The following is a 24,784-nucleotide window of genomic DNA, read 5'->3' on the forward strand; positions in this document are numbered from 1 at the left end:
GATATAACCACAAAATAATTAAAAATCAATGCAAAGTGATGGTCACCAATATTTGAATGGTAATTTTTTTTTTTTGCCTCCAAGGTTATTACTGGGGCTCGGTGCCTGCCTCACAAATCCACTGCTCCTGGAAGCTATTTTTTTCTCTTTTGTTATACACCAGCTCTAGTCCAAGTTCTACTTGTGTTTTCCCTTCTGATCTTGTTTTTTAACTTCTGCCTATAAGTGAGATCATCCCATATTCATCTATCTGTTTCTGACTTATCTCACTTACCATGATTCCTTCAAGCTCCATCCAAGATGGGATGGTGAAATCACCATTTTTTTTCCCTCCAGGGTTATTGCTGGGCTCGGTGCCTGCACCGTGAATCCACCGATCCTGGAGGTCATTTTTCCCCCCTTTTTGTTGCCCTTGTTGTTGTAGCCTCGTTGTGGTTATTATTATTGCTATTGTTGATGTTGTTCGTTGTTGGATAGGACAGAGAGAAATGGAGAGAGGAGGGGAAGACAGAGAGGGGGAGAGAAAGAGAGACACCTGCAGACCTGCTTCACCGCCTGTGAAGTGACTCCCCTGCAGGTGGGGAGCTGGGGGCTGGAACCGGGATCCTTACACCGGTCCCTGCGCTTTGTGCCACATGCACTTAACCCACTACGCCACCTCCTGACCCCCGAAATCACCATTTTTAATAGCTGAATAATATATACACCACAACTTCCTCAGTCATTCATCTGTTGTTGGACACCTGGGTTGCTTCCAAGTTTTGCTATTACAAATTGTGCTGCTGTGAACATAGTTATGCACAAATCTTTTTGGATGGGTGTGTTTGGTTCCTTAGGATATATCCCCAGGAGAGGAATTGCAGGGTCGTAGGGTAGGTCCATTTGCACATTGTAACATGCGCTCGAGGAGGCACGCCACCCAGCCCCACAGTATTCTTTGTCTATCAGCACTTCACCTTCCTACCTGCCTCTCCTACCAAGAGTCAAAGAACATGTGTTCAAACCACCCACCAGGCCAAAGTTTGGGGTTTGGGATGAGAGGAGAAGGGAAAGTGGGGAGGAGGGCAGAGGGGAGGAGAGGGCTTGGGCCTTCTGAGGTCTTAGCTGGCAAAACCTGATTTAATTGCTGATGATATCTGCAGATACGGTGAGCACCAGGGTGTGTGTGTGTGTGTGTGTGTGTGTGTGTGTGTGTGTAAAGGGTGTGTGCTCAGCACTGCCATGCACACACTGCAGTCCTAGCCATTCAAGTTCACAGGCAAATTCCTGGCTCCCCATTTCTAGCCCTAATTCTCCCACTTCATTTTGCTGCTTTCCAGACACAATGAGCACACCCTCAAATAGCTCCAACGGAGTCTGTCTTTGTGGCAGGCGTTATAGCCCCACCCCAGGGACTTTTCTGTAGGAAGAAGGTCTGCTGCCTTTCTCTCACCCAATTTAGTCACATTTACTAGTATTTACTCTGTGCCACCTATAGTTCTTTTTTAAATTTTTTTTTAATTTTCCCTTTTGTTGCCCTTGTTTTTTTATTGTTGTTGTAGTTATTATTGTTGTTGTTGATGTCATCATTGTTGGATAGAACAGAGAGAAATGGAGACAGAGAGGGGGAGAGAAAGATAGACACCTGCAGAACTGCTTCACCGCCTGTGAAGCGACTCCCCTGCAGGTGGGGAGCCAGGGCTTGAACCGGGATCCTTAGGCCAGTCCTTAAGCTTTGTGCCACGTGCGGTACGCTTAACCGCTGTGCTACCTCCTGATCCCTCCACCTATAGTTGTAACCATCATATGTATATGATCACATTTCATACTCTCCCTCTCCCCTCCCATTATTTTTCTCCATAATAAGTATATATATTGAAAGGAATACAGAGAGAAAGATCAAGATAGCTAGAGAGAGAAACCAGAGCATTGCTCACCTCTGGCTTAGGGTGGTACAGAGGACTGAACCTGGGATTTTGGAGTCTCAGGTATGAAAGTCTTTTTGCATAACCACTATGTTATCTTCTCTGCCTCACATTTCACTCTTAAAGAGATAAGATCATGTATTACACCAAAGTAATGGACTCTGGGGAGACTGGGGGGCTTTCAGGTCCTGGTGCATGGTGGTGAAGGAGAACGTAGGCTGGGGGTAAGAATATTTTGTAGAAAACTGAGAAATTTGGGGGCCAGGAGGTGGCACACCTGACTAAGTGCTCACATCACAGTGTGCAAGGACCCAGGTTCAAGCCCCCGGTCCCCACCTGCAGGGGGAAAGCTTGACAAGCGGTGAAGCAGGGCTGCAGGTGTCTCTCTGTCTCTCTCCCTCTCTATCTTCCCCTCCCCTGCCAATTTCTTTATGTCTCTATCCAATAATAAATAAATGAATAAAAAAATTAAAAAGGGGGCCAGGCCGTGGCACACCTGGTTGAGTGCACACATTACAGTGTGCAAGGGCCCAGGTTCAAGCCCCCACCTACAGGGAGAAAGCTTTGCAAGTGGTGAAGCAGGGCTGCAGGGGTCTCTGTGTCTCTCCCTTTCTACCTCCTTCTTCCTCTCAATTTCTGTCTGTGTCTATCCAATGAATAAATAAAGATAAAAAATTTAAATTTAAAAAAGAAAACTGAGAAATTTTACTTGGACACCAACAACTGTATTTACTGTAAACCATTAATCCACCCAATAAAAAAAATTTTAAGCCAGAAAAAAAAGATAATTTTCTTCATTTTACAGATTACAAAACCAAACTACAAAGTGTGGATTAAGGGGGTTGGGCAGCAGTGCACCTGGTTGAGTACACATGTTATCAATGCACAAGGATGCAGGCAAGGAAGTTTCATGAGTAGTGAAGCAGTGTTGCAGGTGTCTGTCTTTCTCTCGCCCTCTCTGTCTCCCCATCCCTCTTAATTTCTTTCTATCCTATCAAATAAAATAACAAAATACAATTTAAAAAAATCATTAAGAAGTGTGAACTGGGGGGCCAGGCAGTGGCGCACCAAGTTAAGCACACATAGTATGGGCACAAGGACCCACGCAAGGATCCCAGTTCCAGCCCCCGGCTCCCCACCTGCAGGGGGGTCACTTCATAAGCGGTGAAGCAGGTCTGCAGGTGTCTATCTTTTCTCCCCATCCCTATCTCCCCTCCTCTTTCAATTTTTCTCTGTTCTTTCAAATAAAAATAGAAAGAGTATATATACATATACATATGAAAAAATGAGCATCAGGAGCAGTGACTTTGTAGTGCAGGCACTGAACCTGAGTGATAACCCTGGTGACAAAACAAGCAAACAGGCAAAAAGGAAAGAAAAGAAAGAAAGAAAGACACCTAGGTTGGAGGCCCTAGTACCACCTGGGAGTACCATGCACAGAACTGGGGTAGCATGAATGATGGAGCAGTGTTGTGGTTCTCTCTCATCCTCTCATCTCCAGAGTTACTGCTAGAGCTGACTGCTATTACTACAAATCGTCGCTCCCAACAGCCTTTTTTTCCCTTTTCTATTTTATTTGATAGGGCAGAGATAAATTGAGAGGGCAGGGGAGATAGGGAGAGAGCGAGACACCTGTAGACCTGCTTTACCCCATGTGAAGTGTTCCCTTGCAGGTGGGGATGGGGGCTTGAACCCAGGTCCTTGTGCTTAGTACTATGTGAACTTAACCTCACCGCCTGTCCCCTCTGTCTATCATTCTCCACCTTAAATGGTGAAGGTGGGGGGAACAGGGGAAGGAAAAGTCACGGGAGCAGTGGAAGGGCTACCTGAGTGGCCCCACATGCACACACAAGCCCCTCCACATGGGCTGGGAAGGAGGGGATGTGAGAAACCTGGAACTAAGAATCAGTTTGGACACCAGAGGGCAGCATAAGCCTTGCTTTGCTCCTTCAGCCAAGCCCTGTCTGGGGAGAGAAGTGGAAAGTGGGAACTCCTCAAGGCCCCGCAGAGCCCACCCTCTCTGGGCACATTCCTCAGGTCTGGGCCAAGGAAGGCCTCCCTGGGTCCCTTCCTCTCCTGCAGTTCCTTCTCCAGCAAAAGCTGCTGAAACTCTGCACAAGTTCCGACGGTGACTCAAAAGCTGAGCAAGGTGTGTGTGTGTGTGTGTGTGTGTGTGTGTGTGTGTGTGTGTGTGTGTTTTGCTGTGGCTGCCTGTGGCTCTGTGTGCTGACATGCCTGTGAGCCCGCCGTGTGTGTGTGTGTGTGTGTGTGTGTGTGTGTGTGTGTGTGTGGTCTTGTGGCCAAGGAAGTTGTGGATGTGTTTGTTTCTGGGCGTGTCTCAGTGTTTACCCCAGAGACTGATAGGAAATGCGCCAAGACAGCAGAGCAGATTTTACTCAAACTTGTCCCTAGGGAGTCTGCAGGCAGCAGCTCCAGTTTCTATGCCCTCCCTCCAGAAGCTGAGGAGTAGTGCCCTGCACGAAGGGGGCAGAAATGGGTCTCAGTCCTTGGGGACTTTCCTGGAATCTTCCAGAAAGCTGTGCTTTAGGGTCTCTACCTCCAGTCCCTCCCCTCAGTGATCATGAGACCTCTGAGGCGTTCCCGTCCAAAGGGAGGGGGACCTCGGACTCCCAGCTGCTTCAGAGCTGCAGCTAGCTGACGGGGTCCTCCATAGGGGGGAGTGCAAAGCCCAGAGGGATTTGCTTTTTCAGAAGCCTTGTGGGTGTCTTTGTGTGTGTGTGCGGGGGGACACAGGTCTTCCTGGCCCAAACCCGGGGGTCCCCGACAAAGTTGGTGTCAGTTTGGGGTGGCAAGTCTCTGCTTGATCACTGGGCACTTCCTGGAGAAGTTAGTCCTTTCTGAGAAAAATGTGGCTGTCTCCCCTACAGCCTGTCACCAGAGCCCCCAAGTCCTAGTCATGATTCCCTCTCCCTGTGCTCCCCCACCCAGCACAGGAGGCCGAGGCTCTCACCCCACTTTCTTCCTCTTCCTCCTCCAGCCCACTTTCTCTTCTCTGTGTCGTCAGAGCTCCAGGGAGGGACCTGGGTAGTCAGAGAAGCCGGAAACAGCGGGCTGGGGCAGCCACTGCTTACTCTGAAGAGGGAGGACTGAGAGGAGTGTGTGTGTGTGTGTGTGTGTGTGTGTGTGTGTGTGTGTGTGTTTCAGTGGTGGTGAAGGGGGTGCTCCCAGGGCCAGCCCTGAACTCGCTGGACAGAGCTACAGTCCCATGGGGCCTGGCAGCGCCCACTGAGAGGGAGAAGACAACAGAGGGGTTGCCAAGGTGAGGGGATAGCTTGGAGGAGGGGAGGGTGGGGGCCTCTGACTTTGAGTGTGTGGGGAGGTGGCTGGGTAGGGGGGTGTCTCTGAGGATCCTCCCTTTTACAGGGTGGAAGGTCCCCCCAAGAACTGGTTTCAGTTGGTGGCTCTGGGTTTGGACGGTTTCAAACTCAGAGGAATCTGGGGTGGGTGCAGGCCCAGTGCTCTCACCCACGTCCCCCAGGTCACTTTTTCCACATCTTACTCCCTCCCCTCCCGGGACATGTGAAGTCAAAGAAGGGGGATTCCGAAGTACCCTTCTGCCCCTGGGGGAAGTGGTTGCCCCTCCTTAGCAGGCCGATGCTAGAGAGCAGGAGATCGCTAACAAACCCCACCCTGCTCCCCCCAAGGGTCCTGTTCAAGGGTGTGGCTGGGGGTGAGTGAGCCCCAGCAGTAGACCTCATGGTGCTCCAGGAAAGGGGGGGGTGGAATTCCCCCTTAAAGATGCCCTGCGAGCTGCCGGGAGAGTCGAGATTTCCCGCGGGGTTAACCCTCCTCGTGCTGGCCTGGCTCCGCCCCCACCCCCCAATTGGGCAACTCAGAGAAGCGCCTTTGACTTTTGATCCTGTGGTCCGGTGGTCAGAGGGCAGGGAAACAGGGGGTGAAGTGATGGGCTTTAGGCCATCGAAGCAGGAGGATTCTGGACAGAGCAGGCTGTCTGTCCTGGGGTGGAGGGGGCATGGTGGGCGGAGGGGGCATGGTGGCCACGCCCCCTGTTGGCCCCTCCCTCCCTCCTTCCCTCTTTCCCTTTCTCCCTCTCTCCCTGTCTTCCACCAACAGGACTTAGGGTACTGAATTGGGGGACACCCAGGGACTTTCCATCCCCATCCCCTCCCTGGGTCTCTGGGAAAGGGACGTTTCATATGAGGAACATGAACTGGGAAAACTTGGGGAGCCACTAGTTCACCTACTCCTTCCAGAAGTGTATGTGCAACCCTCTCCCCTGCTCTTAACTCTTCCTTTCCTCTCTCCTTTCTCTTTTCCCTTCCATCCTTATCTTCTGCCTTCTCTTAGGATGACAGGATTCAGTAGGGTGCCTAACATTTCAAGCTGGTGGCTAAGGCCCACTTGGAATCAAATCCTGATTTCTGAACTTGCTTTCAGGGTAGTCTTGACAAGTGTAAGAAGCTAATTCTAACTTTCTTCCTCTTAAAAAAAAAAAATAAAATATATATATATATATATATATATAGTCCGGTGGTAACGCAGCGAGTTAAACGCATGTGGCACAAAGCGCAAGGACCCATGGAAGGATCTCAGCTGGGGAGTGGCTTCACAGGCTGTGAAGCAGGTCTGCAGGTGTCTATCTTTCTCTCCCCCTCTCTGTCTTCCCCTCCTCTCTCCATTTCTCTCTGTCCTATTTAACAATGACTAAAAAAAATAAATAAACAAAACAAGGGCAACAAAAGAGAATAAATATTTAAATATATATTAATAATTTGTGTTATATATTTATTTGATAATTGTATAATATATATGACAGAGAATGTGTGATGGCAGGCATCAAATTCAGGACCCCATACTTGCAAATCCAGCACATTTTCCAAGGGGTACACCTGTTTGAGTGCACATGTTACAATGCACAGGACCTAGGTTCAAGCCCCCAGTCCCCACCTGCAGGGGGAAAGCTTTGCAAGAGGTGAATCAGTGCTGCAGGTGTCTCTCTGTCTTTCTCCCTTTCTACCTCCCCCTACCCTCTCAATTTCTGGATGTCTCTACCAAATAAATATAATTTAAAATATTTAAATTTATTTTCCCTTTTGTTGCCCTTGTTGTTTTATAGTTGTTGTTGTTGTTATTATTGTTGTCGTTATTGATGTCGTCATTGTTGGATAGGACAGAGAGAAATGGAGAGAGGAGGGGAAGACAGAGAGGGGGAAAGAAAGATAGACACCTGCAGACCTGCTTCACAGCCTGTGAAGCCACTCCCCTGCAGGTAGGGAGCAGGGGGGCTCGAACCGGGATCCTTATGCAGGTCTTTGCACTTCGTGCCATATGTGCTTAACCTGCTGCACTACCGCCCAACTCCCATAATTGAAAATTTTTAAAACAAGAAACACATCCACTGTGCAATCTCCCAGGCTGCATATTTGTTTATTTTTGTATTTACTATGTTTATTTTATGAGAGTGAGAGAGGTTGGAGTAGCGCTCTGCTATAGTAGTACAGGGATTGACTGTGCAACCTCACGCTTCTTAGTCTAGAGTTCTACCACTGTACTACCTCCTGGGCCATGGGCCTTAGTTTCTTTATCTGTGAAAGAGGATAAGTGTGCATTTTTACTATGTGCTCTTAACCTGGTGTGCCACCGCCCAGCAAGTGTGCATTTTTAAAATTGTTTTGAGACTTGGGGCTGGGTTGTGGCACATCTGGTTGAGTGCACATGTTACAATGTGCAAGGACCCAGGTTCAAGTTCCTGGTCCCCGCCTGCATGGGGAAAGCTTCACGAGTAGTAAAGCAGTGCTGCAGGTGTCTCTCTCTTCCTCTCTATCCAACCCTTGCTTCTCAATTTCTTGCTGTCTATCTCCAATAAATAAATAAATATAAAAAATTAAAGAATTGTTTTGAGAGACTCTAATTAGTGCATTTTATATGATGCCTCTTACATAATGCTTAATATTTTTAAAAGATAACTTTGAAGATTTATAGGATTTGTTTCTTTGTTAATATTTATTTATTTATTCCTTTTGTTGCCCTTGTTTTATTGTTGTAGTTGTTGCCCCTTTTTTATTGTTGTAGTTATTATTGTTGTCGTCGATGTTGGATAGGACAGAGAGAAATGGAGAGAGGAGGGGAAGACAGAGAGAAAGACACCTGCAGACCTGCTTCACTGACAGTGAAGTGACTCCTTTGCAGGTGGGGAGCCAAGGGTTCGAACCGGGATCCTTAATCCGGTCCTTGCGCTTTGCGCCACCTGTGCTTAACCCGCTGCGCTACCACCCGACTCCTGTTATTGTTGTAGTTGTTATTGTTGTTGTTGCTGATGTCATCATTGTTGGGTAGGACAGAGAGAAATGGAGAGAGAAGGGGAAGACAGAGAGGGGGAGAGAAAGAGAGACACCTGCAGACCTGCTTCACCACTTGTGAAGCAACTCGCCTGCAGGTGGGGAACTGGGGGCTAGAACTGGGATCCTTATGCTGGTCCTTGCACTTTGCGCCATGTGCACTTAACCCGCTGTGCTACCGCCCAATTCCCTGCTTCTTTTTTTTTTTAATAGTTTATTTATTAATGAGAAAGATAGATGGAGAGAGAGAGAGAGAGAGAGAAAGAACCAGACATCACTCTGGTACGTGTCCTGCTGGGGATTGAACTTGGGACCTCATGCTTGAGAGTCCAGTGCCTTATCCACTGTGCCACCTCCTGAGCCACTATATGACTTGTTTCTTATGAGAAAAAGTGAGAGTTTCACATGAGAGAGAGAGAGAGGCAGATTAGCCCCAGCATCACTATGGTACATGGCAGCACCAGGGATCAAAATGAGAACCTCGGTCATGCAAGTCTGATGTTCTGCCAGATGAGCTCTTTCCTCAGCAGCAAGTGCTCAATAATTACTAGCTATTATTACTGCCATCACCATCATCTAGCCTGGTGACTTTTAAAATTTATTTATTTATTTATTAGATAAAGACAGAAATTGAGAAGGAGGGGAAGATAGAAAGAGAAAGAGACTGAGAGTCACCTGTAGCCCTGCTTCACCACTCATGAAGCTTTCCCTTGCAAGTGGGGACCAGGGACTTGAACCTGGGTCCTTGTGCATTGTAATGTGTATGCTTAATCAGGTGCACCACCACCTGGCCCCTAACCTGGTGATTTTTAATTATTTCATGGAACCCTGGAGTTTTAAAAATATTTTGTTTCTTTTACTTTAATTAGAGATACAGAGAGAAAGACCCAGAGCACTGTAATCCAGAGCACTTAGCTCTGGATTATGATAGTGCTGGGGATTGAACCTGGGACTTTGCAGCCCCAGGCCTGAAAGTCTTTTGCATAACCATTATCTGTCTCCCCAGTGCCAGAACCCTGGAATTTTAAAAGATTTCTGTAAGGGCATTTCTAGGGCCAGGAGACAGGAGGAGACCTTCCACATTTGCTTTTCAACAGAGAAACCCCAGTTATAAATTTAGTCTTCAACTGGGATTCCACAGGTTAAAATTGTTCACTGCTTTAAAAAGCTTAGAAAATTATGCTTTTAGTGGTGGCAGAGCAGATAAAGCATTGGACTACCAGGCATGTGGTCCATCCCCAGCAGTACATGTACCAGAGTGGTGTCTGGTTCTCTTTCTCTCTTTCTTCCTACCTTCTTCATGAATACATAAAATCTTTAAAACGGGGGCGCATCTGGTTGAGTATATGTGTTACAATATGCAGGGATCTGGGTTCAAGCCCCCTGTCCCTACCTTCGGGAGCAAGCTTCATGAGTGGTGAAGCAGTGCTGCAGGTGTCTCTGTCTCTCTCCCTCTCTACCACCCTTTCTCTTAATTTCTGACTATCTCTATCCAATAAATAAAGACAATAAAAATTTTAGAAAGATAAAGAAAATTGTGCTTTTGGGAGTCGAGCAGTAGTGCAGCAAGTTAAAAAGGGGAAAAAAAATGCTCTCTAGGAGCAGTGGATTCGTGGTGCAGGCACCAAGCCCCAGCAATAACCCTGGAGGCAAAAAAAAAAAAAGAGAGAGAGAAAATTATGCTTTTACCCAAGTTTTGTGTTCTTTTTTTTTATTAGTTTTTTAAAAAAATGTTTTTATACTTATTTTCCCTTTTTGTTTCCTTTGTTGTTTTTCATTGTTGTTGTAGTTATTATTGTTGTTGTTGATGTCGTCGTTGTTAGATAGGACAGAGAGAAATGGAGAGAGGAGGGGAAGACAGAAAGGCAGGAGAGAAAGATAGACACCTGCAGACCTGCTTCACTGCCTGTGATGCCACTCCCCTGCAGGTGGGGAGCCAGGGGCTCCAACCAGCATCAGGTCCTTGTGCTTAGCGCCATGTGTGCTTAACCCACTGCACTACTGCCCGACTCCCTCAAGCTCTGTGTTCTATAGATGAAGATAAGTGTACACAGAGGGGAGGTCCCTGGACCCTAGGACCCACACCACCAAGTCTGGAACATCCTCTACCTTTTCACTTTCCCCACTGTCCCATCTCCCTTGTGCCCACCCCACCCCTCATTCTGACTATGACTCTGTTCCTCCTTCCTTACTGTGTCTCCTACTGAAGGAATGACTGTCTCCATCATTAACCAGGGGAGTCCCTGGCTGGAGGTGGCCTGGCTGCAATGGGGGAGGGCGGGGCAGAGGAGCTGCCAACAGGTCATCCCTGTCCGCCCACAGCACAGGCCAGCTTCCACGAGAGCCTCTCCCAGTGCATACCTTCCTTTCCTCCAGGCACCCTCCAAACCCCAGATCATGTCTCTGTGGGACCTGGTTTCCAAGATGCCCCCAGAGAAATTGCAGCGGCTTTACATTGACTTTCCTCAACACCTGCGGCATCTTCTGGGGGACTGGCTAGAGAACCAACCCTGGTGAGTTCTGGCTGGCCCAGGCTGGTCCCCAGGTCTCCCTCACCCACCTCTCCTCTTTTAGTGTTCTCCTCTCCACTTCGGGACTTGGACCTGTTCTTTCATGGGGTTCACCTAGCTTTACTGGGAAGTTTCTGTCACATCAAGTGGACTGTGTGTGTTGATACTCGGAATTCCTGTCTCCTTGAGAGGCTGAGCCAAAGAGGAAGGAGACTACAGCTGGAGGTGGGGGGCGGGCATGGGCACTTCCTGAAGCAGCTGGTCTTGGGGGACAAGGAGGTGTGGGTGAGAGCTGCAGATGGCTGAAGAGACTAGGAGGGAGAAAGGAGCTGCTGAGCTGTTGGGTGGAAGAGGCTGAAGCCCTGACCTGGAGCTGCTTGGCACTGTCTACCTGCAGGGAGTTCCTGGTTGGCTCCGACACTTTCTGCCACAACATGGCCAGTGCATTGCTGTCTGCCACCGTGCAGCGCCTGCAGACCTCCACTGGAGAGCAGGGCGAGGGGAGCACGCTCCTGCAGCACATCAGCACTCTGGAGGTAAGGGGACAGGAAGCCAGGAAGGTCTGAGCAGGGCACTGGAGCTCTGGAAAGCATGGGATACCGACAGAAAATTGGTCGGACACTGGAAGAAGTTGGCATTCCTGTGGGCAGCTATTTGCTAGCATGCAAATTAGATTTTAAGAACATTCAAATGCATGAAAACTTCTGGAGTCTACAGTTGGACTGTCTTTCAGTGTATATGTGAATGAATGGGGAGAGTGAATGGGAGAATGATGTGGACAAGAGCCAAGCTAACACTCTCCAACACCTTTCTTTTCCATAGAGCATATATCAGCGGGACCCCCTGAAGCTGGTAGCTACTTTCAGACAAATACTTCAAGGAGAGAAAAAAGCTATTATGGAACAGGTATCCATAACACCTCACTTCCCACCCCACTTCAGCTCCCTAGGACTTTAGCCTGAGTCATGAGAAATGGGAAAGAATTTGAATTTTAGGAAAGGCTCTGGGTTCTGGGTCTAGAGTGACCCAAAGAGGTCCCTTGACAGTGAACCCCAAGTCAAGCCTTAGAAGCTTTAAATAAAGGACTGAGGGTAGTGAGACCTAGGGAGGATAAATAGGGGGTAAAGAACAGATTCTGGGGGTGGGCAGTGGTTCACCCAGTTGAGTACACACATTACCAAGTACCCAGGTTTGAGTCCCTAATCGTAGCTTACAGGAAGGATACTTCACAAGTGGTGAAGCAGGTCTGAAGGTGTCTATCTTACTCTCTCCCTATCTCCCCTTCCTCTCTCAATTTATCTCTGTTCTATCAAACAGAATAGAAAGGAAAAAAATGGCTACCAGGAGCAGTGGATTTGTAATGCTGGCACCAAGCCACACTAATAGCCCTGGTGGCAAAAAAAAAGCAGATTCTGCCAGGAGAGATGCCTTATGCCCATGAAATTCCAAAAGATCAGGGGAAAAGGTCAGAAAGGAGAAAGAAGGAAGCCAGAAATAAAAAGTGATCTAGAGTGGTCCGGGAGGCGGCACAGTGGATAAAGCATCGGACTCTCAAGCATGAGGTCCTGATTTCAGTCCCCGGCAGCACATGTACCAGATGTCTGGCTCTTTATCCTCTTATGTTTCTCATTAATAAATAAATAAAATCTTTTTTAAAAAGTGATCTAGAGTGATCCAGGAGGTGGCACAGTGGACAAAGCTCTGGACTCTCAAGCATGAGGTCCTAGTTCAATCCCCGGCAGCACATGTACCAGAGTGATGTCTGGCTCTTTCTCTCTCTCCTCCTATCTTTCTCATCAATCAATAAATAAAAATTAAAAAAAAAAAAAAGAAGTGATCTAGAGATGAAGGAGATAGCATAATGGTTATGCAAATATACTCTAATGTCTGAGGCTCCAAGGTTCTAGGTTCAATACCCCCACATCATCATATGCCAGAGCTAAGCATTGGTCTGGAAAACAACCAAGCAAAACAAAGCAAATCACAAACAAAAAAGAAGATCTGGCTACCCAGGAGGTGGTACAGTGGCTAGAATGTTGGACTTATAAGCATGAGGTATAGAGTTTGATCCCTGGCATTGCATGTGCCAAAGTGATGCTCTGGTTTTCCTTCTCTCTCTCTCTCTCTCATTAATGAATAGTAAATCTTATTTATTTACTTCGTTAATAAGTAAATCATACTCTGCAGAGTGTGAGGGCAGGTACGTTGTTAGGGAGTGGAAGCCAAGTGTAGAGGGATGGGAGAGTGCTTCACCTCTTGGCATCTGTCCCTCTTGTGCAGTTCCGTCACCTGCCAATGCCCTTTCACTGGAAGCAGGAAGAGCTCAAGTTTAGCACAATCCTGCAGAGACTGAAGCACCACGTGGGGGAAACCCGCCTTCTCCGAGAAGCCCTGCAGCAGCAGGCTGAGGCTGGCCAAGGTGGGAGCCTGGGCCAAGAACCTAAAGGGGGTTTGGGGGGTAGTATATGGGAGCAACTTCCTCCTGGGTCTCAGCCATAACTGGGCCTCAAATATCACTACACCCGTTTCTGCTTCAACCCTCAGTGTCCCTGCACAGCTTGATAGAAACTTCTGCCAATGGGACTGGGCCAAGTAAGGTGAGTAATGGGCTGAAAGGTGGAGGTTGGGCTGTAGCGACCAGCTATGAGGGATCTCTTATCTGTGTGTGGGAGAGGGGGGCTAGAGAATAGCCCCCATGGGGACAGGGATGCTGGAGAGAGAAGGACCCTTCTGCCTGCTCAGCACCACCATCACCCCTCCCTACAGGACCTGGCCACACTGCTGCAGGAGAACGTGGGGGAGCTGGAGGCTGCCCAGGTGCTGGTGCTGAAAAGGATCCAGATTTGGAAACGGCAACAGCAGCTGGCAGGGAACGGCGCGCCCTTTGAGGAGAGCCTGGCACCGCTACAGGAGAGGTTGGAGCATGGCTGACGGAGAGCAGGAGTGGGCACCTGCTGTCCCTACTAGAGGCCCACGCATGTGAGAGGGAGCTGGGCCAGACCTCAGTGTGGCCCGCACCCACAGAGCCATGTACACTGCTGCTCAGGTTGGGCCTAGCTTGAGTGGGAGTGCATTCAATTCATGCTTTCTTAAAATTTCTTTTAAGATTTATTTTATTTAGTACATATGCAAGAGAGAGAATTCCCATGAAACAGAGAGAAGACAGAGTACCACTCTGGCATCTGTGGTGTCAGGGATAGAAATGGGAACCTCAGACTTGCAAACACAGTTGAGCTATTTCCTCAGATGCAATAGCTCCTGCTTTTCTTTTCTTTCTTTCCTTCTTTCTTTCTTTTTGTTTCTTATCTTTATTTATTTGATAGAAACAGCCAGAAACTGAGAGAACAGGGGATATATATAGAGAGAGAGACTGAGAGACACCTGCAGACTTGCTTCACCATTTGTGAACTTTCCCCTTGCAGATGGAGACTGGGGGGCTTGAACCTTCACCACCATCCCTATTTTGCCCACCAAGATCTTGAGCATGTGTGATTCTATCACTCCCTTACAGATGTTTTCTTCCCTTTTTGATTTCTGATAGAAACGGAAGGGGAGGGAGAGAGGAGTGAGGGGGAAGGAGAGAGACTGATTCCATAGAACTGCATGTCTGTTAATGGGGCTTCTCCTGTGTGTGGTACTCTATTCTGGGATCAGGAACTTGAATTCAGATCTTTACACATGGTAAAGTGTGCCCTCTACTGGGTGAGCTATCTCTTGATTTATTTGTTTGTTTGTTTATTTTTCTATCAGGGTCACTGGTGGTAGGGGTCCAAACATTGACTCCATGCCTCCTGAAGGCCATATTTTTCTTTTCTTTTTTAAAAATTTCTTCTTTTTTTTATAGATAGAAATAATAATGGGGCGAGAGAGAGAGACCTGCAGCACTGTTCCAATGCTTGAGAAGCTTTAGATTAGGTGTTTGTTAGAAGCATTGGGGATTAGGTGTTTGATCCCAGGTCCTTGCACATGTTAACATTATGGTACTATGCACACTCTATTGGGTGTATTACTGCCTCCTCCTTTATTGTTGTTATTTATTTATTTATTTATCAGAGCACTGCTCAATTCTGGTTTCTGATGGTGCTGGGGATTGAATCTGGGACTTCAGAGCCACCTTGGAACTTTAGGCATGAGAGTCTTTTCAAATAAACATTGTGGTGTCTTTCTTGCTATCCCCCTCCCTTTTTTTTTTTTTTTTTTTCCTGTTTGGCTCAGACACCTTCCAATTTGTGCAAAAGCACCATTTATGCTGATACTGGCCTGGGTAGAATAGGTCTGGGGAAGAGGTGCTGGATTTCCAGAGGTGCTCTAAGCACTGAGAACCTCCCACTCAGAGCCAAGGCAGGCCCTGGGACCCCGGTAGCCCAGTCATTCCCACCACTCACATCACCTCTCTACACACACTTTCCTGCTTCCTTCCTGGACTTAGAGGCAAGGGGTATGGACTGGAGTGGGCAGCCTGAACCCTGTGCCCCCTGACCTGTGTCCTGGCCCCAGGTGTGAGAGCCTGGTGGACATTTATTCCCAGTTGCAGCAGGAAGTGGGGGCTGCTGGTGGGGAGCTTGAGCCCAAGACCCGGGCCTCATTGATTAAGCGGCTGGATGAAGTCCTTCGAGCCCTGGTCACCAGGTATGTGCCATGGTCCCCAGTCTGTCCACAGTACATCCTCAGGAAGGAAGAGCATTGAGTGTGGAGATGGCCCCAATTTCTAACTCCTCTTGTGTCCTCACTCCTAGCTCTTTCCTGGTGGAGAAGCAGCCCCCTCAGGTTCTGAAGACTCAGACCAAGTTTCAGGCTGGGGTCCGGTTCCTGCTGGGTCTTAGGTTCCTGGGGTCTGCAACCAAGCCTCCTCTGGTCAGGGCGGACATGGTGACCGAGAAGCAGGCGAGGGAGCTCAGCATGCCCCAGGGACCGGGGGCTGGAACGTAAGCTGGTGCTGGATGAGGACAGTGGGCATATGGAATAGTCAAGGCAGGGAGGAAAAGGAGGGACCCATGGGGCTGGAATGGGGTTGTGGTACCCTGATGGGGTCAAATGGGAACCTAAGTGGAGAGCAGAACATGTTTTTCTCCCTTCCTGGCAGAGAAAGCACTGGAGAAATCATCAACCACACAGTGCCACTGGAGAATAGTATCCCCGGGAACTGCTGCTCTGCCCTCTTCAAGAACTTGGTGAGGACTTTAGGGTCCTTGGAGGAGTGTGTGTGTGTGTGTGTGTGTGTGTGTGTGTGTGTGTGTGTGTGTGTGTGTTGGGGGGTGGTCTCAGGCCTAATTCTGTTCTTCTTCTCCCTCCCCTTGCAGCTCCTGAAGAAAATCAAGCGTTGTGAGAGAAAGGGCACTGAGTCTGTCACCGAGGAGAAGTGTGCTGTGCTCTTCTCCACCAGTTTCACACTGGGGCCCAGCAAGCTCCCCATCCAACTACAGGTGAACCAGGGCCCTGGGCCTTCCCATCCAGTCCCCTCCAGGCCACACAGCGCAACCTGGAGCTTTCCCCCTACCCCACCCCATCCCAAATGCCTGGGTTGGGGCCAGGGACAGCAATGTGGGAACTGTAGCACTTCCTACACGCTTTGTGCACTGGCTAAGTCTCGCACATCCACGTCACTTGAATTTCTTTTTCTTTCTTTTACCAGAGCACTGCTCAGCTCTGGCTTATGGTGGCACAGGGGATTGAACCTGGGACTTTGGAGTCTCAGGCACAAGAGTCTGTTTACATATCCATTATGCTATCTATCCTCCACCCTCTTTTTCTTTTTTCCCCAGAGCACTGCTCAGCTCTGGTTTATGGTGGTGCTGGGACTGAACCTGGGGCCTCGTGCTTTATAAGTCCAACCCTACATTTCTTCTTCTTTATTATTTATTTATTGTATTTATTTTGGATGGAGACAGAAATTGAAAGAGAAGGAGATGGTGAGAGAGAAAGAGAGAGAGAGAGAGACCTACAGCCCTGCTTCACTACTTACAAAGCTTCCCCTTGCAGGTGGGGACCAGGGGCTTTGAACTTGGGTCCTTGCACATTGTTAAGTGCACTCTCAATGTATGTACCCAAGCAGGTATGCCACCCCTTGGCTCTTATTATTTATTTGAAGATTTGTGGGTCGGGAAACAGCATAGTGGTTATGCTAAAAGCTTTCATGCCAAGGCTCTGAGGTCCCAGGTTCAATCCCCAGCATCACTATAAGTCACAGATGAGCAGTGCTCTAGCCTAAAAAAAAATTAATTCATTAACTTATTAATGAGAGAATCAGAGCACCTCAGCATTAAAATATTAATTTTGGAGAAGTCACAGTCAATGAAAAGAATTGAGTTCAGTCCATGGTTACTGGCCTAAAGCATGTTACAAGCCTGACAGACCTGAACCATCCTTTTATCATTGCATTCTTCTTATTTTCATTTTTTCCATATTTCTTGAAGATTAGTCATGTAGTTTTCACACTATCATGACAAGGCCACTATCATGACTAGCCTCTCTTTGCAGATAAGGACGTGGCGACAGGAGATGGAGTAAGTGCCCAGGTCACCCAACTGCTGAGTGTTGGAGGGGGCCATGGGCAGCTGGAGATCCAGCTCCTTAGTGCAGATACATAACCAGTTCTTCACAGTGAGACCATAACTATGTTCCAGAATGTGTTTCACAGCACACCAAGAGGCTTGAACTCCTTTGTGTGTGTCCAGTCACTTCCCTTCACCCTTGGAATCAGCCCCTGAGGAAAGCCTTTAGCCCCATCAGCAAAGCCTTCTCTCTACATCCCACCTCCAGGCCCTGTCTCTGCCCCTGGTGGTCATCGTCCATGGCAACCAAGACAACAATGCCAAAGCTACCATCCTGTGGGACAATGCCTTCTCTGAAATGGTGAGGAAGGATCTGGAAGGAGTCAGAGGGACAGGGACAGGTGCAGGCTGGTGGGGTGACAGGCATGTTCAAGTGGAAGGGACCTAAATTAGAACCTTCTCGTAGACCTGCTGTCTAAACAACTATCATGCTTCATGCTGTATTTGTTTGACAATCTGGGGCCTCACATATGCACAGTTTCACTATTGTCAGGCTGCTTTTTCATTCAAACCAGGAGACAGACAGAGGGAGAAACACCAGAGCACCAGAGATGCTGTGACACTCCCATGTGATGTCAGGACTCAAACTGGGGCTGATAGCATGGCAAGGCAGTTGCCCTACCCTGTGGTTTATCTTGCCACCTCATGTTGTTTTTAATGATTTACTTTGGGACCAGAAGACAACTCATGTGGTAGAGCACACTTTTAAAAAAATATTTATTCCCTTTTGTTGTCCTTATTTTTTATTGTTGTAGTTATTGTTGTTACTGATGTTGTTGTTGTTGGATAGGATAGAGAGAAATGGAGAGAGGAGGGGAAGAGAAGGGAGGAGAAAGACACCTGCAGACCTGCTTCACTGCTGGTGAAGTGACTCCCCTGCAGGTGGGGAGCAGGGGGGCTCGAACCGGGATCATTAAGCTGGTCCTTGCACTTTGTGCCACGTGCACTTAACCAGCTGTGCTATAGCCTGACTCCCCCCCCATGTCTACATCTTTTCCTTTATTTTCCTTTCAAGTATATATACACACACATTTACATACATATATGTATACATATATGTATATGAGGATGAGAGAAGAGGGGAAGAAACATCACAGCACCACTCCATCATCCCTGGAGATTCCCTGATGCTGGGATGCACCCATGTAGTGCTGATGCTCCAACCTGGGGCCTCGTTGTACTGGGTGAGCTATCACAAGGGTTTGTAGGCCAGAATTCTGGTATATGGAACACCAGGGATTAAACATTGGTCCTCAGGCTTAGCCCTGAGCTTTACCCACTAAGCTGTGTTGTTGCAGCTAAAACTACTGTTGAAAAGTACCAGTTTGAGAGTGAACTCAGAGGGACAGGGCAGGGGAGAGGCAGCCTGGGGGAGACAGGAAAGATGAGACCCACCTGAGGCAGGGCTGACAGTTCAGGTGCTTCCCTTCTCCCTTCACCTCAGGACCGTGTGCCCTTTGTGGTGGCTGAGCGAGTGCCCTGGGAGAAGATGTGTGAAACTCTGAACCTCAAGTTCATGGCCGAGGTGGGGACCAACCAGGGGCTGCTCCCTGAGCACTTCCTCTTCCTGGCTCAGAAGATCTTCAGTGATAACAGCCTCAGCATGGAGGCCTTCCAGCACCGTTCTGTGTCCTGGTCACAGTTCAACAAGGTCATTCCCAACCCTTTTACCCCCCCCCCAGACACACAGACACACACAGACACACACACAGACACACACACACACTCTTCAGTCCTAAGCTACTCAAGACCTCTCCAACTTCTGCCCAGTATCCTGTCATGGCTGCCATCATGGCTAGGGTCAAGTCTCTGTAGTAGCCTCTCTGCTAAGGCAAAGAGACACCTCAGCTCTGGGGTTAGCCTAAAGGATGTGTTCTCTGGCAGCCCTTAGGGCTTGGTCCGGGAACCCTTTGTCCTCTTGCTGAACCAATGACTTCCATGACTTATTGTGTGTAAACAGCTGAAATTCAAAATGACTTTGACCCATGGGGAAAATAGTTCCTACTGCAAAAATTGGGATGAAACCTTGCAGGGATGTATGTCGTGAGGGTAACTAGGCACTGGGCTTAGCCCTGCCTGTGTGTCATCTCACTTCACCCTCTCAGCATCCTTGCAAGCTGGTGTTCTTATCCCCACTTTACATACCAGGAGCCTGATGCTCCAAGGGTTATGTAGACTGGTGAAGACCTCAAAGTAGGAGTGTGGCATGGCTGGAATGAACCTTCAGGGTTCTGATTGTTGCTTCTCTCTCTCTAATAACATATGAGAGTGTTTCATATGAGACAAAGAGGAGAAAGAGTGAGAGTGTGAAAGAGAGAGAGATGCACACCAGAATACACTGGTGAATGCAGCACTGAGGATTGAACTGGGAATCTTGGGCTGGAGAGATAGCATAATGGTTATACAAAAAGAATTTTATGCTTGTGGCATGAAAAGTCCCGGGTTTAATCTTCAGCATTACCATAAGCCAGGGCTGAGCATTGCTCTGGTAAAATAAATAAATCACAGCATTAAAAAAACAAATCAGAAACCTCAGGCATGCAAGTCCAGTGCTCAACTAGGTGAGATTTCTCCCCAGCCTCTTGCTATTGTATCTTGCTGCTGCCTCCTAAGTAATGTGGTCAGGACTGGGTCTGTCATAAGAAAAGGAGAACAAAGTGTCTTGACAGATGACTGGATGAGTAAATGCATCCATGCACTATTCTCTCAGGGGGAAAAAAAAAAAAGGAAGAAAAGCAAGTCCACGTCCGTAGAGGATGTGCTAGTACAGAGAGAGGACACTCTCAAGCTGCCCTCTCTGGACCCCACTTTCACCCAAGTATCATTAGGGAGGGTGAAGTGTGGTGATTATAAACCCCTCCCTCCACTTCTGCCTCTCACCAGCTACAGACCTGGGTAAATGAGCTGACCATTCCAGGGTTCCAGCTTTTTTAAATTTTTTGCCTCCGGTGTTATTGGTGGGGCTTGGTGCCTACACTATGAATCCACTGCTCCTGGAGGTCATTTTTTATCATTTTCTGCCCTTGTTATTGCCCTTGTTGTTGTCTTATTGTTACTATTGCCATTGATCTTGTTGTTGGATAGGACAGAGAAATTGAGAGACGATGGGAGACAGAGGGGGAGAGACCTGCTTCACCATTTGTGAAGCGACCCCCCTGCAGTTGGGGAGCTGGAGGAATCAAACCAGGATCCTTACTCCAGTCCTTGTGCTTCGCACCACATGTGCTTAACCTGTTGTGCTACCACCCAACCCCCCAAGGTTCCAGCTTTAAGAAAGAGGTGGTTAGGGGACTGGGAGCTAGTTCACCAAGTATAGCATACACTTCATCTTACTCAAGGACCAAAGCACTGTGCAAAGGGGCAGCTTCATGAATGATGGAACCCTGCTGTGGTGTCTCTCCTCTCTCTGTCCCTCTCTTTTTGTCTCTCACCTAATATCTGAGAGATGGGGGGTGGGTAGCCCACCAGGATGCCAGGAGTAGTGAAATCATATAAGCATGAAGTCCTAGGTAAAACCCTGGCAGCAAAACAAAATGTAGGGTGAATTAGTTGTAGGCCGCTACCTCCCAGGTTTGTAAGAAGCATATAGATTCATACATGGGAAGGAAGGGCCTGGTTTGGTGTCAGACCTCAATGTTCTGAGTGTTGGTCAGTGCTATGAATAGGGTCTTGGCTCCAGACTGATCTCAGCTCTGTGACTCTGTCCTACAGGCAGGCATTCACAGCACTGGCTCTGGCCCTTCCTTCTCACACTTGCTCCCCTCGTCCCACAGGAGATCCTGCTTGGTCGTGGCTTCACCTTCTGGCAGTGGTTCGATGGGGTCCTGGACCTCACCAAACGCTGTCTCCGGAGCTACTGGTCCGATCGGTGAGTCCTTGGCCCAGATGGCCCAAGTAGCAGTTCTGCTAGCTCCTCCAGAGCCCCCAGCCCATCTCTTCTTCATTCTGGCCAGGCTGATCATTGGTTTCATCAGCAAGCAGTATGTCACTAACCTCCTCCTCAACGAGCCAGACGGGACCTTCCTCCTTCGCTTCAGTGACTCGGAGATCGGTGGCATCACCATTGCGCATGTCATCAGGGGCCAGGATGGTGAGGTCACCCTAGTCATCCTGTCTCTGTGCCTGTGCCCTCACTCTGGGGTTATTCCTGGGAAGGAAGTGTTCATGGTGTCAGTCTGATCTGCAGGAAGATTCTTTCTTCTGTCTTTCTGTGGTTTAGCTGTGTACCTTCCCACTGTGAGCTCTGAGAATGGAGACTAGGGGGTTCCCCCCTCCTTCAGGACCCCCACACTATGTGGCACACTGAAAATGAGTCCTCTGGAGGCTGGAGAAGGGCAGAACATCTAGACAGATGACTCAGTCTCTTCTTCCTTGCACAGGCTCCCCACAGATAGAGAACATCCAGCCATTCTCAGCCAAAGACCTATCCATTCGCTCACTGGGGGACCGAATCCGAGACCTTGCTCAACTAAAAAACCTCTATCCCAAGAAACCCAAGGACGAAGCTTTCCGGAGCCACTACAAGCGTGAGCTGGCACCAGCATTGGGACTCCCCTTGGCCTACCTCCGCCCTGTCCTCTCCCCTCCCCCATCCTGCTCTGTGCATGCTGTGTATCATTCCTGAATTCTTTCACCATTTCTGTAACCCCCTTCTACCTGCACAGCAGCCACGCCCATCTTTTTCACTGTTCCCTCCCTCACTCTGGAGTACCACATGGCTCTCCTTTCCTCCCTACACAGCTGAACAGATGGGTAAGGACGGCAGGGGTTACGTCCCAGCGACCATCAAGATGACCGTGGAAAGGTGAGTTTGCAGGCATGGTAGGTGGTAGGGGCGGCAGCTCCCACTCTTTGTCAGTCACAATTACCTTTTCCCCTCCTACAGGGACCAGCCACTTCCTGCTCCAGAGTCCCATATGGCTGCCATGCTGTCCACCTATGAGCTTGGAATGGCCCGTGATCCCTCCTTAAATATGCCGATCTGCCCAGACATGGTGTAGGGGCTTGGCAGGACTGGGGGTGGTCTGTGTGTGAATGGGCTGGCAGGCTAAGCAGCAGGGAGAACATGACTAAAATATCAGGAGCTGCCTTCTCTGTGAAAGGAATTCCCTAATTCTTCTTTGGGGGGGGGCAGGGGGTACCCAGGAGAAGCACTGGCCTCACAGCATGTGATTTCTCTCCCCAGGCCCCAGGTATACCCACAACACTCTCACTCCATCCCCTCTTATCCAGCCCTCCCCCCTGAGGAACCAGTCAGTGTGTTGTCAGCCTTCTCAGAGTAAGTGGATGTGCTTGGGGGTGGGGCTGGGGGGGGGGGAAGGAACTGGCAGTTAGGAGAGACTCTTTTGGGAAAAAAAGGGCAGTCTATAGCTAATACTCTGTTTCTTCTGCTAATTCCCTTGAGGCACTAGTGGTTAAGATCAAGGTCTCCATGGGCTTGAACTGGGACTTTGCCACTGACTGGCTTGGGCAGGTTACTTCATCTGCAAACTGGGAAGGGGGTAACAGTGTAGCAGTAACACCACCTGCCTCACAGAATTATGGTGAAGGCTAAGTGAGTTAGTAATGTATCTGGAGTGAATCACAGTGCCTGGCTGAAAGGGCTGTGTATCATTACAGTCCTATCCCTGAAATATACATGTCCCTTTAAGGTCTGTTTTTTAAAATTTATTCATTTTGGCCTTGAAGTGACCAGAACACTTTTGTTCCTCAGGTAACACTCAGGTGCTTCTAAACTCTTCTTCAGGGCATAAACATCTTTCCTCCTAGGAGCTGTGGTGTGAATGGGAACTGGGAGACCTGGAACCCCAAAAGTTCAGAGTGCAAAAAAGCATCAAAAATTAGCTCATTCAGTCCACCCCTCTTCCCCCACAGCTTCCTAGAACCCAGTATACACACATGACAGATGAGAAGACTAAGTTCAGGGAAGAGATGGCTCACTCAAGGCTATATCATCAGTGAGCCTCAAGTTGGGATCCACCCAGGCTTCCCTTTTAAAAATTTTTAAATTTTTTTATTACCTTTATTTTTTTACTGGATAGAGACAGCCAAAAACAGAGGGAAGGGGTGATAGAGAAGGACAGAGAAAGAGAGACACTTGCAGCTCTGCTTCATCACTTGTGAAGCTTTCCTCCTGCAGGTGGGAACCAGGGATTTGAACCTGGGTCCTTGCACACTGTAACGTGTGCTCAACCAGGTGCACCACCACCCAGCCCCTTCCCTTTCTTTTATTGTGCCTTCTTTTCTACCTCTAGACCTCACCTGTCGATGACCCCCAACATAAGCCAGATGACCCTGCCCTTTGAACAGCCTCACCCCCAGTGAGTGATACCCCCCATCCCACAATTCCCACTCATTTCTAGCTTCAGACCCCCCACTCCAGCCTGATTCTTCTTTCCCCAGCCCGGGCAGGGGCCTGATGCCTTGCCAGCCTCGGGAGCATGCTGTATCCAGCTCTGAGTCCCTGCTCTGCTCAGATGTGACCATGGCAGAAGACAGCTGCCTGAGTCAGCCAGTGGGGGGGTTTCCTCAGGGCACCTGGTGAGTGTGGTCGGGGGTGGTGGCTGGGGGTGGCAGCTAGAGGAGCAGATTCATGCCTATCCTGTCATCTTCCCTTCCTCCTGGCAGGGCTGGAGAGGACATGTTCCCGCCCTTGCTCCCTCCCACGGAACAGGACCTCACCAAGCTTCTCCTGGAAGGGCAAGGGGAGTCAGGGGGTAGGTCCTCAGGAGCCCAGCCTCTTCTGCAGCCCTCCCCCTATGGGCAGCCTGGGATCTCAATGTCCCACCTGGACCTAAGGGCCAACCCCAGTTGGTGATGGTGGCTGGAATGGGGAATCCAGACAAACAGCTCTTCTGCCCCTACGACTGTTCTGGACATTTGCCTGTACTCCTGCCAAGCAGCAGATGGGGAGATGTCCTCCTAGCCCCACCTGGTCAGGAGAAAGACTGCCAGGAGACAGTGGGTGGAGCTTATCCACTCCTGCCCTCCCACCACACTCTTGCTCTCCCTCCTTCCTCTGGGAAGGGAAATTCAAGTTGCACCTGAGACACACCCTAACGCGCCTGCACACGCAAATACACACACACACCCTCACTTTCTGAAGGACTGGACTAAATGACTAGAGGCTGGGCAACAGCACAGGGCAGGGCAGGCTTCCTTTCCATCCAAGGCCCAGGGGACACCTGTAGAAACAGGTAGACATATGTGCACATTTGCACTAGCAACTGGGAGTGGAACCCCTTGAGCTGGGTTGTGGGGTGCAGGAAATGGGAAGCAGGTCCGACCTTGGGGCAGGAAGAATGCCACATCCATTTGCTGTGGGATTTGTCCAGATTAAAAACATGTTCCAAACAGTTCCAGATCCCTGTCAGGAGGGTTTGGGTTCTGTGTATGAGACTGTGTGGAAGGATAAGGGTTGAATTCCTTTGTGGGTAGCAGAGTGGAAGTGTGTGTACCTGAAATATACTAGTACACAGATGCCATTATGTCAGCTATAC

The 24,784-nt window shown here is 49.0% G+C and overlaps 1 protein-coding gene across 1 annotated transcript; it reads left to right on the plus strand.

The window, feature by feature from the left end:
• Positions 1–4,967: 4,967 nt before the first annotated feature.
• On the plus strand, positions 4,968–24,640 carry STAT6 (signal transducer and activator of transcription 6). The gene is made up of 22 exons (XM_016193369.2): positions 4,968–5,184; positions 10,601–10,737; positions 11,132–11,270; positions 11,557–11,640; positions 13,015–13,153; positions 13,279–13,331; positions 13,501–13,649; positions 15,232–15,363; positions 15,471–15,659; positions 15,818–15,905; positions 16,035–16,157; positions 17,494–17,586; positions 18,730–18,936; positions 21,059–21,153; positions 21,239–21,375; positions 21,665–21,811; positions 22,026–22,089; positions 22,171–22,281; positions 22,471–22,563; positions 23,540–23,605; positions 23,688–23,825; positions 23,913–24,640. The coding sequence occupies exons 2-22, from the start codon at positions 10,622–10,624 to the stop codon at positions 24,100–24,102; spliced, it is 2,553 nt and encodes an 850-aa protein (XP_016048855.1). The 5' UTR covers positions 4,968–5,184; positions 10,601–10,621; the 3' UTR covers positions 24,103–24,640.
• Positions 24,641–24,784: the final 144 nt, after the last annotated feature.

This window comes from Erinaceus europaeus, chromosome 7, assembly GCF_950295315.1.
Source record: "Erinaceus europaeus chromosome 7, mEriEur2.1, whole genome shotgun sequence".
NCBI lineage: Eukaryota > Metazoa > Chordata > Mammalia > Eulipotyphla > Erinaceidae > Erinaceus > Erinaceus europaeus.

Bases quoted from the DNA above. Each gene is read 5' to 3' on its own strand.
- STAT6 (XM_016193369.2), top strand. From the start codon at position 10,622: ATGTCTCTGTGGGACCTGGTTTCCAAGATGCCCCCAGAGAAATTGCAG. The intron at 13,650-15,231 runs GTTGGAGCATGG...TCCTGGCCCCAG, and splicing joins CTGGCACCGCTACAGGAGAG to GTGTGAGAGCCTGGTGGACA. The intron at 18,937-21,058 runs GTCATTCCCAAC...CTCGTCCCACAG, and splicing joins CCTGGTCACAGTTCAACAAG to GAGATCCTGCTTGGTCGTGG.